A 17,672-nucleotide genomic window follows, 5' to 3' on the forward strand; every position below is an offset into this window, starting at 1 on the left:
GAGGAGGAGGAGGAGGAGGAGGAGGGGGCGAGGCGGGCGCGGTTTGCTCGCGGTCCCGGTGGGTTCGGTGCGCCGCAACCCCCCTGCGAGGGAGGCCGCCCTGGTTGCCCTCGGCCCGGCCCCGCCCCGCCCGCGGAGCGGCGCCCGTGGGGCCCCTGGCGAGGCCGCCTCGGCTCGGAAGCGCCCGGGCAAGCGGGACGGTGGGATCGGGCGCCTGTTCGCTGAGGCGTCTCCTCGGCCTCGGAGGGACGCGTTGCGGACGCTTTGAGCCCCGCCGCTGCCAAGAGTTGCAGCGCGATGCCGGGGGAAATGTAGTACGCAGCCCAGTGCGTTGCTGGATGGGAAAAGGTCCCGCGGCGCTTCTGGCGCCGTGCGGGGCTGCGCGCTGGGTCTGTTCTGCGTGTGCCACCGTTCGCCGAGGGGAAAGCCGCCGCATTGTTTTTGAGATGAGGCTGCCTTTCCCCTTGCCCAGTGCTCTGTTTAGACTTGGCAATGTTTTTGGAAACCAGAGGGTGGAGGTGTGACCTTGAGCGTTTGGGATGGCATGTGGACTGGGCTCCGAGCCCACTGTCCGTATCACTAACCATACCGCCAGGATAAGCGGCTTGCTTTTCTGATCCTTTTCCTTCCTTTCAGATTTCAAAATGACAACCATGTTGACCTGCGCAGTTAAGACCCTCCCTGCAGTCTTTCCATGGGCCACTAGAATCTGTAAGTTATCTCCTTTGATTAATCACCAGGCGTATCTCAGGCCAAATTTGTATATTTATTGGCATTAAATTGCGGTGTTCTGTTGAATTGGGGTCTTCTAACTGCAGTAAGTAATAAAAGCCAACATGGATTTATTTTTGATGAAACTGATTAATTCAGATTAATTTATGCTCATTTTTTTTCTGGGTAAACTCCCAAACTTACACTGCAGACATAATCTACCTTGACTTTAGCAAAGCTTTCCACATAGTGCCCATGAAATTCTGATAAGCAAATTAGCAAAAAGTAAACTAGATAGAAAAACTGTTAGGTGGATCCAAAATTGGCTGCTAATACAGACACAAGGAGTGCTCATCAATGGCTCCTTCTCCAACTGGAGGGAGGTAATGAGTGGGTGCCTCAGGGTTTGGTCCTCAGGGCAGTGCTCTTCAACATCTTTATTAATGATTTAGATGAGGAAGTATAAGGAAATCTAATAGAAACATTGAAACAGCGAGTCAGAAGGGGACTCCTGGGTCATCTACCCTGACCCCTGGCTCCAGCCGGCTCCACTCATGACATGCCTACCATGTGCATGTCCAGCCTGTCCTTGGACACCCTCACACCCACGATCCCATGTTAAGAGAGCTACACCAGCTGCTTATTAGCTTCTGAGCCACATTCAAGGCTTCTCTTGATACCATTCAAAGTCCTGAATAACTCAGATGCAGAATACCTGGCAGCTGGCCTGTACCTGCAAAGTTTGCCTGGCAGGACACAAGGTTTGTCTGGCAAGAGAAATAATCAGATTTGCAAACTATACAAAACTGGGTGAAATAGCAAACACCCTAGAAGGCAGAATGAAAATCCAGGGAGAACTTGATAAACTTGAACGCTGGGCTGAAGGCAACAGAATGAGATTCAATGGGGACCAGTGCCAAGTCCTCCACCGAGGAAGAAGAAACGAAAGGCATTGATACAAGACGGGGAACACGTGGCTCAACAGAACTGGAAGAGAAAAAGATCTTGAAGTAATTGTGGACAACAGGCTAAAGATGAGCCAACAATGTGATGCAGCTGCAAAAAAGGGCAAATGCTATTTTGGGATGCATTAATAGCATTACTTCCAAATCACAAGAAATGCTCCTCACTAGTGGGACCTTATCTGGAATATTGGGTGCAGTTCTGAGCATCAAGATTTTAAGAAAGATGCAGAAAATTTGGCAAAGGTCCAGGGGAAGGCAATAAAGCTGATCCAGGGTTTGGAATCATTGTCCTATGAGGAGAGACTGAGAGAACTGGGCATGTTCCGCCTTGGGAAGAGAAGACCAAGGGGGGACATGAGATCTCTCTAGAAGCACCTCAAAGGCTATCACAAAGAGGAAGGTCAAGATTTCTTCTTTCTGGTGCCAGAGTGCAGGACGCAGAAGAATCAGGTCAAGCTGCGACAACCCAGAGTCAGGCTAGACAGCAGGAAAAGTTTCTTCACTGTCAGAGCAATAGGACAGCGAGACCAGCTGCCTAGAGAGGCTGTTCCACACCAGAAACATTCAAGGCAACGCTGGACCGTCATCTGAGTGGGATGATGTAAACTGGTGTCCTGCAACAGCAGAGGGCTGGACCCGGTGGCCTTCTGGTCCCTTCCAACTCTACTGTTCCTTGATTCTATGAATTATATGGCAAGCTTAGTCCTGTCATGGCACTGTATTTTTACGCCAGTGCAACATTTTATGATTACTGTGGTTAGTTTGGGCTCATCTGCCCTGGAAAGACAGCATATAGCTGAACCAATCTAAGGTGCTGATTGCCCTGCCTGGAACCACAAATGCTCATGTCTGAATATCTGTGCGGGACTTGAATTTCTGTATTGCCCGGCAGGCCCTAAGCCAGGAGAACAAATTTCACAACAACCTTTGTATGTCAGAGGTGACGTGATCTTGCTGTCTTTAATTCATCCTAATCACAGCTCAGTCCAAACAAGCACAACGGCTCGCTCGCTCAGCTATTGTCCGTTCTGACAGTTCAGTCTTTCCTTATTGCAAATGTTAGCTTTTATTTGAATCATTGTTATTCAATTATTTTCTGATGTTGGGTAGAAGGTGAAAAAGCATTACTTCTTTTAAACTTGGGAATTCTTTTATTTCAGCGGTGAGGTCCCTCAGCTGTTCGCCTCAATTACACGCAGCAGGTAAAGCAAAAAAATCACTAAATTAATTGATCAAATTACGCAACAAAATTGCAAGCGTTGATCAGATTACGAAAGGGTCTTTTTGAAACTGAAGTGGGGACTGTGTTGATACTGTGGATCATATGCAGTGTTGTTCTTACTTAGCATAGTTCCAAGGACACAAGTCTTGAGATCTGTCAACCCAACGTAGGACAGAACACCGTAAGGCTGTGCATTGTTGCTTTGGATATATAAGCTGAAGTACGTGTCTTCCGGTGGAGCTCTTTGTTTTCAGAATTGGCGCTTGTCCATTTCTGATAAAGATTATTTTCCCAAGCTGTAGTTCCAAATATCTTAAAGTACTAAATTGGGAAAACAGATTCTTACTGGATTGTTGAACATGAACCTGGGAATTCAAGGATGTGTGCTTAGAGTCTCACTGTTGTGCTGGCTGGAGGGAGAGATTAGTCGAGTTAATAAGGTGCAGCGTTTGAGAAAGCAGGTTCCAGTTCCTCACTGAGACCCCGTCACCCAGCCAGGGCTCCCCTCCCTTAACTAAGCGCCTTGTTCCCACTGGTGTCGCGCACACCACCGTGCATGGGATGCCCTTGACATTCCACGCATTGCACCGCACCGGTCAGGCTCCTGCTGGTGTGTCTGCCACGAACTCCCCGTCACCCAGACGGCACGAACGCTGCTGCTTTGGCGCAGTGCTCCACGTCACGGAACTGGGACCACCTCGTGTAGCGGAAGCTTTAGCAGCAACGGACGTGCAGACGTGCTGCTTGAATGCCCTGGCTAATCTGCTTGCTCCTTGGGATTCATGTGCTGTGGTTCCACCTTCACACAGAGGCTGTAACCCCATTTCAGAACCTGCCCCCTTCTCTGAATCTGTGTTCTTCTAAGATCAGGGAAGCCTTTTTGCCCGAGAGTTGTGGTCATTTTCTGAGCAGCTGTTCAGAAAGGATTCCTGTATCTTTGGGCTCAGTCGGGGTACCTGGGGAGCAGGTCATCCCATTTAGCCTTTTTCTAGCCCGTTGGAGTGTTTCGGGGAGCTTCGTGCGTCCTCTGTGAGTGGATTCTGGTTTCTTTCCAGAATCAAATGCTGACCCAGGAAGGGCTCTCGCCCAGTGGTGCTCACTGCAGGTACCTTTAAGGAGAGAACGCTCACCCCAGCTCCGTGCTGACTATTCAGACAGACAGTTTGTCTTCTGGGCAGTACAGAAATGGAAAACATTTCATAACCGTTTTCACTGTTCTCTTCCTGCAGCTCAGCCCAAGAGTAAGAAAACATTAGCCAAAAATGGGGTGAGGAACATCGTGGTGGTCGACGGCGTCCGCATTCCGTTTCTGCAGTCGGGAACATCGTAAGTACGAACTCCTCCCCGGCACCACCATAGATAAAAGCCCCAAAAGAACTTGATTTTCACCCAGAAAGGGTCTGCTGAAGTCACCGTTAGTTTTTTCTTTGTTCACTCTGCAACAACTAAACAATGAAAGTCCTACTTCCTGCAGCCATTAATGCTGTCTTGTGCTTTTCTTTTCTCTGCCTGCCCCTGGTGACCCTCAGGTACGCCGACTTGATGCCGCACGACTTGGCCAGAGCTGCGCTGAAGTAAGTGGTGGGGTGGGGGCCGGCCGGCCGGCCCGCCAGCTGTGACTCGCTGGGGAATAGCCTCCAGGCAGCCTCCTGGCTTGACTCTCCCCAGTATTTCTTGCCTCAGAACAGCCTTTCTCACTCAGTCCAGCAGCCGCCGCCTCCTCTGCTCTCCCTCAGCAGCCTTCTCTGCCTCGTGAGCGCACCTTCATGGGTCAGCCTGCCCCCCCCGCCCCATGTTGTCCACCAGAAGCTCTTGGAGGGGATGGAGAGCATTTAATGTGTTGCATCATGACACAGTTTTCCTCCCTCCCTCCGGACCAGCTTGCTAGGCACAGTTGGACCAGCTAGTGGGAAAGGGGTGGTGTTGGCTTTCGATTGGGCGGTGGGGCGAGTGACCTGCCTGGGCCTCTGCCCCTTCCCACGTGCCTTTGGATTGGATCTGCTTGGTGGTGTTCCTGGTTTCACAAACAAAAGCCTTGAGAGAACTGGGCAAGTTTGGCCTCGAGAAAAGGACTGAGAGGAGATTAGATGGCACCCCTCACAGACCTGAAAGGCTGTCACAAAGGGGAAGGGCAGGACCGCTTCTCGAGCATCCCAGAGTGCAAGACACAGAATAACGGGCTCCAGTGACAGGAAGCCAGGTTCAAGCGGGACATCAGGAAGAACTTCCTGCCTGTTAGATCAGTGCAGCAGTGGAACCCCTGGCCTGGGGGGTGGGGGGCTCTCCCACACTGCAGGCATTCAAGAGGCAGCCGGACAGGGATGGCTTGACTTGGAGTCCTGCGGTGGGCAGGGAATTGGGCCCCCTGGACTCTTCCGACTCAGCTGCTGTGGTTCTGTGCTCATGTGTTTGTTCTGGCTCTCTCCAGAGGCTTGTTGGACCGGACCGATGTGCCGAAGGAGGCGGTCGAGTACATTGTGTTTGGCACTGTCATCCAGGAGGTGAAAACGAGCAATGTGGCCCGGGAGGTATGTGCTCGAGGGGAAGGGGTGCCCTGCAGCGCGTGGCATGCATAGCTGAATCCCAGCCGTGCGCCTCAGGACCCGGTGTGCACAGCCCGCTCTGCCCTGGGGGCTCCCTCGCGCGTCCATGTTGGGCTCCATGTGGGGTGATGGTCGGGGCAGTCTCCTCCTCAGCCCCACATTCTGGAGGGGGCCGGAGCCAGCCTCTGCCGCCCTTCCCTTGGAGGGACTTCAAACGTGTTGGCGGCACCACATGGCTCGGAGAAGCCCCGGCCGTCCTCCGGAGCTGCTGGAGGCCGTCGCCGTCCCTGTGCCGCACTGCAGGGGGTTCCAAGTCCCCCAGAGGCTCCCTGTGCTGGTGGAGCCGAGATCCCCCTCCCCAGAGGGGGAATGGGGGCACATGTTTTGGGTAAAAGCTGTTGGAGGTGGCCAAAACATGCGGCTTTCCATTGATGAGAGCAGGGCAGGAATAAGCGCTTCCTCAAGAAGGGGCAAACTAGCAAGAGAAACCCAAAATGCAGGGGACAGAAGGTCCCCGGATGAGATCGCAAAGCTGTTCCACTTTGCAAGGTTATAATATCTGGGATTGCTTGGCTTGAAAAGGGAGGGGAGCCTGGGCGGAGGGGTGTGGGCCCGTGCCTCACCTGGGCAGAAGGCATGGGAGCCAGTCCTCTCCTCTCGTCGTAGAAGCATAGAATAGTCAAGCTGGAAGGGGCCAGGAAGGCCCCCGGGTCCAGCCCCCGCCCGCTGCAGGACACCTGGCCGCGCGATGCACGAGCGCGACAGTCAGAAGATGAAGAAGCAGACCAGGAAACGTGTGGTTTGCTCAGCGCAGGGAACGGGGGGAGCTTTGGAACTCCTCTGGGCCGACGGAAAGAGGAGCACGTTGCCCCAGCCCCTAACCAAGCTTGCTTCCTTTCTGGTGTCTCGGCACATGGCACCGTGTTGCAGATGCACGAACTCGCTGAGGGAGAATCTCTGCAATTTGTCCCATCGGTGCAGGAAACATAGATTGCAGGTGTTCTAGATTAAGGAGCGTGGAAAAATGCAAATAGAGGAAATCTCTCCCTGAAACAGAGGAAAAATTGCAAGCTGCTACTAGCAAGCGCTACCTCTGAAACTGCAGCTCTAAACTCTAGTAGCTAGTTATGCTTTGGATGCATTCCCCACTTTTCTTTCAGTTGCAACTAATGCAAACAGGAAGCAAGCCTTTTCGGTACCTTGAAATAAGTATTTAATCTCCCTGCCCAGAACTGAATACACGAGATTTTGCAGCGTCCTGAACTAGGGATGATCATAGGATTGCAGAAATCCACAGCTGTACCTTATCTGTCCATGTCCTTTGCTCCACCTTGAGCAATTATTAAAAACTGTAAAGCTGTAATCCTATGGAGACCCTTATATAATGGCCAGTCTTTAAAATGCATTTTGCAAAAATCCTACCGGAAGAATGCGTATGCCCGTACTTCCCACGGTGCCACCCAGACCCTTAGCTCCAGTTCATATTGCTAATCGGGATCATGGTGTGTTGGGGACCTGTGTGTGTTTTGTGTCCAGGGTGGGGGGGGAGAGGGTGCGCATGGGCAGCACATGAGCATGCGCTGATGGTGAAGGGAAAGGCAAGAAGTTGTTCTGGTCCAGCTTCGTACAGATTTCAGCTGCCCCTTAAAAAAGAGTCTTTGGCAGTGGGTTGTCCTTACTGGATGTTGCTGTTCTTTCTCACACTTGCTCCTTTTGGTTGCTCAAGATTAAATCCAATAATATTGTTCTCATTGTGCAAGGCTAGCTTAGTTTTATGGCCTGCCTACCTGCAGGTGGGGCAAAAGAAAGAGTTGCGACACTCGTTCACCTCTAGAAAATTCCATTTAAATAGGCCAGGTTGGCTGATGCAATCATGGAAAATTGTGTATGTGAACTTCTGTGTGTGTGAACTTGCACTTGCTCAGGAGGCACGTGAGTGAGTGTGCGAGGGACCGCTGAGCCTCGCCTCCCTCCCTCCGAGGCCTGCCCTCGGCAGCCGCCGCTGATTTTGGGGCGGAGGGAGGGCGACCGGGCAGCCGCGGCTCCAGTCTCGGACAGCCCTGCGGAGCGGGCCCTCAGCTCCCCCTCCTTCCCGAGAGGAGGACCACATTTGGGTCACGGAGGCCGGCCGCCTCCCGCTTCGCGCCGTCACTGGTGTCCGCTGGCCTTTGCAAGGCTCAGCGGGGGGGGGGGGCGCTTTTCGGGGGCTCCCGTGTGGTCCCCCGCACAGCGATCCACCTCAGGCGTGCCTCCTCTGGAGGGCCGCTTCCCCTGCCCTGCCTTGGGCCCTGGCCGCTCGGCGGGGGAGTCTGGGCAAGGCCGCCCCTGGCTCCGACCTCCCGCTCTCGCCTGGCCTTTGGCCCAGCTGGCTGCGCCTCAGCCGGGGCGTGTGCTTTGCAGCTGACGACGCGTGGCCAGTGTGACCCCGGCCACCCCCCCGCCCGTAGTAGCGCTCTGCGTTGGGCCCCGGTCCAGCCAGGGATGGCGCCCTCATCCTGGCAACAGCTCTTCAAGCTCCCACGCAGAGGGTGGCCTCTTCCAGCCCTGCTGTGCACTGAAGCCCTCCTGACTGGGGGTGTTTCGGGGGGGGGCTGTGCCCCCTCCCAGAGCAAACCACCTGTTCTGTTAGGTGTCACCTTGGGCCACTCTGGGCCCTTCTTCCAGAGAGAGACGGGCTTTAGGTTGCGCTGAGCCCGGGTGTGCTTGCCCCTTGCGCCAAGTGCCCCCGCAGGGGCTTTCGGGACATGAGCACTGAAGCGTGTGAGACCCGCAGGGTGTCCAATAGCCTGTGGCGTTTTTCAGCTCTTCTGTGCTCACCTTCACGGCCATGAGAGCTCGACATTCTTCCCGCTGCAGAATGGGGTCACTGGAGTGTGGGAGCACGTCTTGCCAAAGCAGCTGCTGGGGGGGGGGCTTTTCAGAGTGAGCCCCCTGATTTCACTGGAAGAGGGATGCCTCCGGCCCTCTTGAGCTCTGGCAGCGGCTCCCTCCCCTGCTGGCCAGAATGCCCAAAGGCTCCCCTGGGTCTCCCTGCCACCGCCCCCGACATCCCCTTGCTGATCTTTGGACGCCTTCAGATAGTCCCTGTGGGCAAGAGAAGGCTTCCGGAGCAGCTTGGGCTCCTGCTGGCTGAGCCTGGGTTTGCTGGCCCAGCGCCTCCTCGCGTTGCAGGTCTGTGGAAGGCGCTCGGGGCAGCCAGCCTGGTGGTGCTCCCACTTCGTCCTCGCGGGGGCCCCTCCCTGCTTGCGAGGTGGGTGGCCCAAGGCGCCCGTGAGCTGCGTGGCTGAGCGGGACCAGGGCCCCGTCCCCCGAGTTCCAGTCTGGCACGCCGAACCGCTGCCCTGCTCCGGCTCTCAGGACCTGCCCCGGACGTTGAGGAGGGCAGTGAGAGAGGGAGCACTCCCAGCGAGCAAGCGGGGCCCCCAGTGTGAGCTCGCACCCGGACTGGCTCCGTGGCTTCCCTGCTGCTCCCACGGGGCCGCCGCACGATGGCTCCGGCGTGCCGTCGGCACTCGCCAGCGCTGGGGACGGCCTGCCTTGCCCTGCGGGGCTGTGGGAGAGGAGGGGGCGAGGCCGGGCTGCGCGCGGTGCCTGTGCGCAGGCCAGCCAAGCCCACGCCGGGATCGCGTCTGCCTCGCTTTGCTGGGAAGCTGCCGGCGTCCGCCCTCCTCACTCGTGGTTGCGTTGTGTGTGTCGGCTGTAGGCGGCCCTGGGAGCCGGCTTCTCGGACAAAACCCCGGCGCACACAGTCACCATGGCTTGCATCTCTTCGAACCAGGCCATGACCACAGGTACGGCACCGCGAGGGGGCACCGCTGGCGGGGGCCGGGGGGCCCGGGGGCGACCCTCCGCGAGGATGCAGGGCTGTGTGGATCCCTCCTCACTCTGCCCTTCATTCGGGAAGCAAAACATAGAAACAGAAACAGAGCGAGTCAGAAGGGGTTTCCCGGGCCATCTAGTCTGACCTCCGGCACCAGCCGGCTCCGCCCACGACATGCCCACCATGTGCACGTCCAGCCTGTCCTTGAACACCTGCGCCAAGGGGGCCTCAGCCACCTCCCGTGGAAGCCCATTCCACACCCTGGGGGTCCCAACTGTCAGGAAGTGCTTCCCGGCATCTAAATGGAACCTCGGTTCCCTGTGCTTTGCTCCGTTGGAGCTCACCAGGGTTCCAGGGCAAGGGTGACCAGGCTGGTTAGGACTAACAGACAACCTGACCGGGTTCCATGTGCTCCCGGGAGGCTTCAGTATGAGGCCGACAGGGCGTATTGGCCCCGGGCCTGATCCTGCACCTGTTGGTGGAGAAAAACACTGAAAGACCCAAATGCAGTTGTGCATCTGTTTACATGAAATGGAAAATATCGGTACTACACTGAACTTAGAACTGTTATAAAAAGGGGAGAGGAAGCTGTGCTTTAGTTACCGACTTAAGGGAACAGAGCGTGGGGGGGAGCACAAGTCCGTCCCGTCGCCCTCCTCATGCGGTGCTCTCCTCCCGTGCGACCTCTGTTCTTCTGTTCAGAGCTTTACGGATGTATTTCGTGCAAGTCTTGCTTTGTGTCCCGCCCTTTTTCCTGCAAGGGTGGCTCATGTGAACCACCCCCTTTCCTTGCTATTCTCACAACAACCCTGTGAGGTAGGATAGGCCGAGAGTGAGTGGCCCAGAGTTAACATCACCACGATGCCACACTGGCTGTCAGCACGTGAGTCGGGCTGGGTGGAGAGAGCGTGAAGGAGGGCCATTTCTGTGGGGCACAAGAAGCGAGCGAAAACTGGCGCAGGAAGCCGTGCGGGGGGCCGCCCTCTTCCTTCCCCCGCTGCTGAGAAATGCCACGAGCCAGGCTGGGCCGCCCTCTTCCCCCTGCAGGCGTCGGCCTCATTGCCTCTGGCCAGATGGACGTGGTGGTCGCTGGCGGCGTTGAGCTGATGTCAGACGTGCCCATCAGGCACAGCCGGAAGATGAGGAAGACCATGCTCGGCCTCTCGCGGGCCAAGAGCCTGAGCCAGAAGCTCTCGCTGCTCTCCAGAATCCGTCCTAATTTTTTGGCTCCGGAGGTAAGAGCTGGCAAACCGAGTCCTGGCCCCACTGCTCCGTCGGCTTGCCGATTCTGGAAAGGGGCGCAATCGGGCCAGCCTGGGGAGCAGGCTGGGGCGAAGGGTGGGTGCCGGGGTCGGTCTGGCGAGCGCCACGCCGTCTGCGCTGATGCAGACGGGAGGGCGGCCTGGCACGATTCCCCCGCGGTGGGCTTTCTGTCCCAAGGACTGGTGAAAGCGGGGAACCTGCGGGCAGAGCCACTGGGCACTGGAGCGGGCCCACTTCCCCTCCCGGCCTCAGCGAGGGCTGGCTGGGGGAACGCAGGCCCTCTGGGGCAAGGGGGAGGCTCCGGAGAAGCCTTGCTTTCCGGGAAAGAAGGGCGTGGAGGGAGGGGAAGCGCTGCCCGGGTGGCCTGGGAGGTGGACGGCACCGCGGGAGGCCAGCGGGGCTGTCGGAGGACAGGCGAGGGGCAGGGCCGCTCGGTCGCAGGCGGGCTCCGTGCGGGTGCCAGTGCTTCCGGCTCGCTGCGTGGGGGGGGGGCAGAGGGACTGTGCCGAGGGGCTTTGGGCCCACCTGTCATAGCCGTGGGGGCTGAGCCTTTCTGCCCGCTGCAGCTCCCGGCGGTGGCCGAGTTCTCCACCAACGAGACGATGGGCCATTCGGCCGACCGCCTGGCAGCCGCCTTTGCCATCTCGCGCTTGGAGCAGGACGAGTTCGCCCTGCGGTCCCACAGCCTGGCCAAGAAGGCGCAGGACGAAGGGCTCCTCACAGACGTTGTGCCGTTCAAAGTGCCAGGTACATCGGCTGCTCGGAGGGGCCGGGGAAGCCTGGTGTCGGGGTGTGTCCAGGAATTCGGGGGGGCGCAGTGGGGGAATCGATTTCTGTCCCCAGAGGGTTCTCGGCTGAAGTGCTCGGCTGTGGCAGTGGGCCACCGCCGCTCCCCCACTGCAGCAGCCTCCCCCGCCGGGTTCATGTGACCCGCCCACAGGGAAGTGGGGGGCCCGCCCGCCTTATTATCCAGCTGCACCACGTCCCGGAAGGGGGGTGGGAGCGCTGGACTGCTCTGACCAGGCTCTCTGGGCTGATCCTGGGCAGAGCCGGGGCTGTTTCTAAAGGCGCCCCTGTGGGCGAGCGGCGTGGTGTTGCAGCGCGAGGGTGGATCCCGTGGGCAGCTTTCTCCGGTGCTGGCCCACGAAGCAGCGGCATTTCCCTCGCCGTCAGTACGGGGAAGGATCCCGTGAAAGACACGCAGGATCGAAGGCAAATCCGGCAGCGGTCCCGTGTGCCAAGGGCTCCGTGATGCCTGACGGACGAGTCATGCGAGGCACCCGTGGAACGGCTCCTCCTGGAAACCTTCTGCGGGATCACACGCCCCAGGCGGCAGCGCCCTTCACGTGCCCTCGAGACCCCGGCTGGACTCCTGGGCAGCGTGGCGAGCCGGGCGCCCGCTCCCTTGTGCCTTCGGAGGCACCCTGCCCTTCGCACGCTCCCTCAGCAGAACCCCTCCCCAAAACCGGAGCTCTGCCCCACAGGACCGCTCTTGGGGAGGCGTCTGTATCTTGCCGTTGGGGGGGGCGGCTTGGGTGCCTCTGCCCTCGGCCTGACCTTGATCCCGGGAGTCGGGCCTGCGGGGGCTGCGCTGCGCCATCCTGCTCTCTGGCGCTCGCGCTTTCGTGGGTCATGAGGCCGCGTGGCCTGAAGGTTCTGCGAGAGGAGGGCCAGAAGGAGAGCAGCGCTGGGAGGGGGCGCCGGGCAGCAGGAGGCGGCAGAGGCGGTTCGGTGAGGCCTTCAGCCGGAAGTGGCCCTCCTCAGGGGTCTCGCGTCCCACAGGCAAGGACACCATCATGCGGGACAACGGCATCCGCCCGTCCTCGCTGGAGCAGATGGGCAAGCTGAAGCCTGCGTTTGTCAAGCCTTACGGGACTGTCACTGCCGCCAACTCCTCTTTCTTGGTAATGCCCGCACGCTTTTCCCGGTCCGGCTGGCAAACTGCCGCTTCCAGGCGCCCGGAGGGGCTGTCGTGGCTGGGAGCCCAGGCCAGGGCCCTGCCGTCTCCGACGCAATTTATTTCTTCGTCCGCCTGTTTATAGGCCGTTGACTGGTTGCTGCTTTCGCGCTCGTGAGGCAGGCGGGGCCTGGCTGGCAGTCCGTGGTGCTTTGCAGCTCCAGCTCGCCAGCAAGCCATACTTGGCCCAAATGTTGGTGTGAGGCGAGAGAGAGTCCCACCCCAGCGCCCCGCTTGCCTCGGATCGGCTTGAGAAGTAACTGAGCCGTTTCCTCAGGAAGCGAGAGTGGCACTGCCCTGCGCCAGCTCCGATAACACACTTGTGGGGCTGGGGCCGCAGGAGACTCCACGCGGGGGGGGGCTGCCCCCTCTCGGGTGCCCTGGCCAGGGAAGAAGAGGGCCCTGCTGGAACATGGCCGCTTGGGCAGAAATTCCCACCCTCGGGAGCCAGCCAGCCAGCCAGCCGGGCGCTCTGGCCTGACACGCTCCCTGTGCCTTGGGTCGGGCCGGTTCGCGCAATCAGGTTGAGCCGCGTGGCTTAAATTGCGGTGCCTGCGAGGTGCGGTTTCCCGGTCGTGTCCGTCCTGCCAACCCAGGCTTGTTGGGGGGAGGCGACCCCTGACAGCCCCGCAACAGCCGGTGGGCGGCTGGGGAATGGCTTCTCCCTTTATGGAGCCACGCCGTCCGGGTCGGTCCACGCCCACAAAAGGATCGTGCAGATCCCCCTGGACCCACGGTGCCTGCCAGCTCATGGGTGGGGGGTGTCCGGGCAACCTTTGGCCCCAGGTGGGAGCGCTTCTTGCCCAAAGGGGGGGCCCTTCCTGCCCCCGCTGGTGCCGCCTTGGCCGCCAGGCGAGGCCTTGGCCCGGGCGTCTGATGCCCACTCTCGACCCTTTGGATGTGGGCTCAGGTGCTAAATGCAGGTCCTCCCCCCCCAGCAGTGTGACTCCTCCCTCCAAATCTGCGGGGGGGGGGCACCTGTCCTGCTCCTTCACCTGACGGCTCCTCCACCTTTGCAGACTGACGGTGCATCGGCGGTCCTGTTGATGTCCGAAGAGAAGGCTCTGGCGATGGGGTACAAGCCGAAGGCCTACCTCAGGTGAGCGGAGGCCGGCCGGTGCCCCCCCGTGGCCCCTTTCGGAGGTGCGAGGCATTTCCACCCCTAACGCTGCTCCGCTCTGCCCCTCTCTCTCGCACCCAGGGATTTTGTGTACGTGTCCCAGGACCCGAAGGACCAGCTCCTGCTCGGGTGAGCTGCTGCTGCGCGCTTGGCCCCCTCCCTCGCCGCGGATGGCCCCCTGCCCCTCCTGCAAGCCCTTCCAAGCCACCCTCCTCGCTCCGGGCACGGGCGCTGCCCCCCGGACGCCCCCAGTCTTTCCCCCCGCAGTGCGGTGCCGTGCCGACGGCCGTCTCCATGCCAAGCCAGCAACTGCTGCGTTGCTGCGGACGGGAAGGAAATCGCGGGCACCGGGACTCGGCCGTCGAGGCTTCCAGAGGCCACGGCAGGGGGCTGCAGACGGCCGTAGGACTCCGCGGCCACCGTGGTTGGGGGTCTCTCGAGGCGCTGTTTGCCCCCCCCGCCACCTGCAGTCAGGGCTGGCACCTGTGCCCCCCCCCCCCCGCACGGTGTGGAAGGATGCCTGTTTGGCAGCGGGCGACGCCTTTGAGGTCCCACTCCGAGCCTTTGTGGGGCGGGCGGGCGCCCGTCTGGGGGAGCCGAGGCAGGAAGGGGCTGCCCTTGCGCCAGGGAGCGGGCGGGCGGGTGCCCTCCACTTTGGCAGCCCTCCTCAGTGGGCAGCCCTCCTCAGTGGGCAGGTGCCCCCCGGGCCGGAATGCAGGCTGCAGCAGGGGCTTCTTTCCCCTCCCGCCCGCAGGCCCACCTACGCCACCCCCAAGGTCCTGGAGCGGGCCGGCCTCACGCTGGCGGACATCGACGTCTTTGAATTCCACGAAGCGTTCGCAGTGAGTGCTTCCCGAGCCCTGGGCGGGGCAGGCGGGGCGCACGACCCCACGAGGCACGTCCCACCGCGGGGAGGCGGGTGCCGGTCGCCTTTGCGACGCTTCCCTGCCACCCGGGAGCAATCGGTTTCTGAGGATAACTTTGAATGCATAAAATACCGCATGGAAAGGGACTTGGAATGGCACGGAAGAGCAGCAGAGGGAGCAGGGGCAGCAAAGCCAGCCCAGTTCTGCCGTCGCCCCCCCACACGTCTCCCGTGGGTGGGGGCTCCTCCATCCCAGTCTTGAGTGGGGGCAGCACCCCTCAGCAGCCCCCAGGCCGCCTGCACAGCTGTCGCTTCACGACAGGCCGGAGATCCCGGGAGCTTGCCCTCCTCGGCGGCAAAGTGCGCCCGCTGCAGAGCCAGGCGGCCGGGGTGTCAGCCCCTCCTCGCCCGGCGCATCCTCTGTGGCGGCTCCCGGGCCGGTTCCCTGAGCTGCGCCTGCCCAGGAGGCCCGGCTGGCCGCTTCCTGCAGGATCCCCTCGCGCGCCTGCCCAGGCCCACGGCATGCTCGTGAGGGGGCACAGTAGGTGGGGGAAGAGCCCCGCTTTGCACGCCAGAGGCCTGGGTTTGCCCCCGTTGCCTCCAGGTGGGGCTGGAAGGCCCCTTCCTGCCCCCTTGAAGAGCCTTCCTGCCAGTCTCGGGCTGGAGGGACCCCGGAGCTGCTCGGCTGCCTGTGGCCCTTGGCAGAGCGCAGGGCGGCTCCTCGCAGCCGCCTCTTCCCGCCCCTGCTGCTGGCACCGCGATCCCCCCCCTCCCGGCGCCTGGTCGTTCAGGAGAGGGGCGCGGACGCGTGAGGGGGCAGCCATGCCTCGGGCCTTGCGCCCGGAGACTCGGCTCGCTTCGCTTGCGCTGCCGCTCCTGCAGTCCGTCCTCTTGTTTTCAGGGGCAAATCCTGGCAAACCTGAAGGCCATGGATTCCGACTGGTTCGCCCAGAACTGCATGGGCAGGAAAGCCAAGGTGAGGTCCGGGCCGCTGCCCCCGGCACACCGTGCCCACTTCGCGGCTCTGGCACACCGCCTTTGCCGCCCGCCCCCCCCCCTGCACCTTCGTTTCTCGGCCCATCCTCCCTTCCAACTCCGCTTTGAATCGTCGACCCGGCCGAGAGCCCCCGTGAACGTACAGAGCCGCTGTCCCCCCCGGTGCCCCCCAGGTGTGCTTGGCCGCCCCTGCCAGCGGACGCAGGAAGGCGAGGCTTGAAGGGCAGGGCCGCCCCCGTGTGCCAGAACGGGGGAGCTGGGGGCGCCGTCTGGATCGCTTGTGGCGGCTGCTCCGGCCTTCCCGGCAGACCTCTGTCGGCTCCTCCACGGCGTGGGTGGAGTGGGACCCCCTGGAGAACGCTCAGGCACATGGGCACTGTTGGCTTTCTGCTTGCAGGTCGGCGCCCCCCCGCTGGAAAAGTTCAATAAGTGGGGCGGGTCCCTGTCGCTGGGACACCCCTTTGCTGCCACCGGCTGCCGCCTGGTGATGACGACGGCCCACCGGCTGAAGAAGGAGGGCGGCCAGTACGGCCTGGTGGCGGCGTGTGCCGCAGGCGGGCAGGTGAGGGCCGCTTCAGCGTGCCGAGGGTCCCTGGCACAACTCCTGCTTTCCCAGGCGCCCCCTTCCATCCCCTCGCCCGCCCCCAGGCCGCGCGCCGGAAGGAGGGTCCTCGCTCCTCCTCTCACGCTGCCTCTGCTCCCCCCACAGGGCCACGCCATGATCGTAGAGCGTTACCCCCAGTGAAGGCCCGAAGGACCGGGGCGCCGGCCTGGGACCCGCCTGCCACCACCCTCGCTGCCCAAGAGCTCGGGTCCAAATCTGTCTGCCGTCCTTTTTGCGGAGGACTCCCAGTGGCCTTGTGAACACGTCCTTGTAGCCAGTGAAGCTGATTCCACAGTCGGTAGATGTTCCCTCAGGTGATCCAGCCGGAGTGCAGAATTCCTGCCATTTATCCGTCATGGAATGGCAGGCCGCTTTTTCCTTGCAAAACCTGGGTTAGTTTGTGGAGCGCTGCAGTGCTTAAAAGCAGGAGGCTTCCTGGTTCGGTTTTTTTTAAGAGAAAATGCGCGTGGAGGGTGCTATGTGATGGAAGCCGCTCTCTCTGAGCAGCACCGAAGAGGCGCAGAGGAGGGGGACTGTCGGCAGCGTTCGGTGCGTGGCCGGTTGCCGCATGCCAGCCTTAATAAATGCGAAGAAAACTGGGGGGTGTTTTCTTCAGCCGTTTTCTCGCCCACCCTGGCTCCCCGCCCTCCAACAGGACTTCAGCAGATACCGAGGATGGGCCCGTTTGCACGTAATGGCGGCAATTCGTGGGCTGATTAACCCACCATTTTCCCGGTGAGGCAGCACTGCTGTTCCCAGGGTGCAGCCTCTGCTCAGCTCGATTGCCGGTTTTTCCATGAGTTACCCCAGACACTGCAGGCACTCCTGGTTTAAACAACCCAAAGTTAATTGTATGTCAACTTTAGATTGATCAACCCATAAATACTTTTTATATTTGCCACATTTATACGCTGTCCCACATCTAAGCAGATTCCAGAGCAGAAAACAATACTACCCTGCCCTGTGAGGAGAGACTGAGGGAACGGGGCCTGTGCAGCCTCGGGAAGAGGAGACTGAGGGGCGATGTGGTGTCCCTGTATAAGCACCTCCAAGGCTGTCACAAAGAGGAAGGTCAAGATCTCTCAGAGTGTAGGACGCGGAATAATCGGCTCATGTTCCAACAACCCAGGTTCAGGCTAGATAACGGGAAACGTTTCCTGACTGTCAGAGCAAAAGGGTAGTGGGACCAGCTGGCCGGAGAGGTGGGGGGCTCTCCCACACTGGAGACATTCGGAAAGAGACGGGGCAGCCCTCCGAGTGGGATGGTGTGACTTGGTGTCCTGCAACAGCAGGGGGTTCGACATGATGACCTTCATGGCCCCCTCCAACTCTTCTATGATGATATCAAAAGATTAAAAAAGCAGTCGCTGGCCGACTAAGGAAGGCTTCCCCAGATGAAGGTCCTTCAGGAGGCCCAGGGCACAGCCATGCGGGCAACTGCCTGGCCTTCAAGGCGGGAACTCTGGCAGGCGGCCGCACTGAAGGCCCTTCGGAGGCTGTAGGCGCGGGGGCCCTGCTAGAAGCACCCATCCTGTCACCTCGGGCCGGGCAGTGGGGCCTCCCAGCTGTCCTGGTTCCCGGTGGTTTAGGGTTTTGTGTCCCAGGA

The 17,672-nt window shown here is 60.2% G+C and overlaps 1 protein-coding gene across 2 annotated transcripts in view; it reads left to right on the top strand.

The window, feature by feature from the left end:
* HADHB (hydroxyacyl-CoA dehydrogenase trifunctional multienzyme complex subunit beta) overlaps positions 1 to 16,663 on the top strand; it is a 16,912-nt gene extending 249 nt beyond the window's left edge. The window contains exons 1-16 of one of the 2 annotated variants that reach the window (XM_044421113.1): positions 40 to 58; positions 637 to 711; positions 2,837 to 2,878; positions 4,128 to 4,224; positions 4,428 to 4,472; positions 5,327 to 5,426; positions 9,145 to 9,232; positions 10,309 to 10,496; positions 11,091 to 11,271; positions 12,307 to 12,428; positions 13,501 to 13,580; positions 13,683 to 13,730; positions 14,356 to 14,443; positions 15,368 to 15,442; positions 15,860 to 16,024; positions 16,172 to 16,663. In XM_044421113.1, the coding sequence (XP_044277048.1) occupies positions 645 to 711; positions 2,837 to 2,878; positions 4,128 to 4,224; positions 4,428 to 4,472; positions 5,327 to 5,426; positions 9,145 to 9,232; positions 10,309 to 10,496; positions 11,091 to 11,271; positions 12,307 to 12,428; positions 13,501 to 13,580; positions 13,683 to 13,730; positions 14,356 to 14,443; positions 15,368 to 15,442; positions 15,860 to 16,024; positions 16,172 to 16,207 (1,422 nt within the window). In that variant the 5' untranslated portion in view covers positions 40 to 58; positions 637 to 644 and the 3' untranslated portion in view covers positions 16,208 to 16,663. Of the gene's footprint in view, positions 1 to 39; positions 59 to 636; positions 712 to 2,836; positions 2,879 to 4,127; positions 4,225 to 4,427; positions 4,473 to 5,326; positions 5,427 to 9,144; positions 9,233 to 10,308; positions 10,497 to 11,090; positions 11,272 to 12,306; positions 12,429 to 13,500; positions 13,581 to 13,682; positions 13,731 to 14,355; positions 14,444 to 15,367; positions 15,443 to 15,859; positions 16,025 to 16,171 lie in introns of those variants that run through there. The other variant, XM_044421112.1, reaches the window with a different exon arrangement.
* The last annotated feature ends 1,009 nt before the right edge of the window (positions 16,664 to 17,672 follow it).

This window comes from Varanus komodoensis, unplaced genomic scaffold, assembly GCF_004798865.1.
Source record: "Varanus komodoensis strain SLA01 unplaced genomic scaffold, ASM479886v1 scaffold114, whole genome shotgun sequence".
Taxonomy (NCBI): Eukaryota; Metazoa; Chordata; class Lepidosauria; order Squamata; family Varanidae; genus Varanus; species Varanus komodoensis.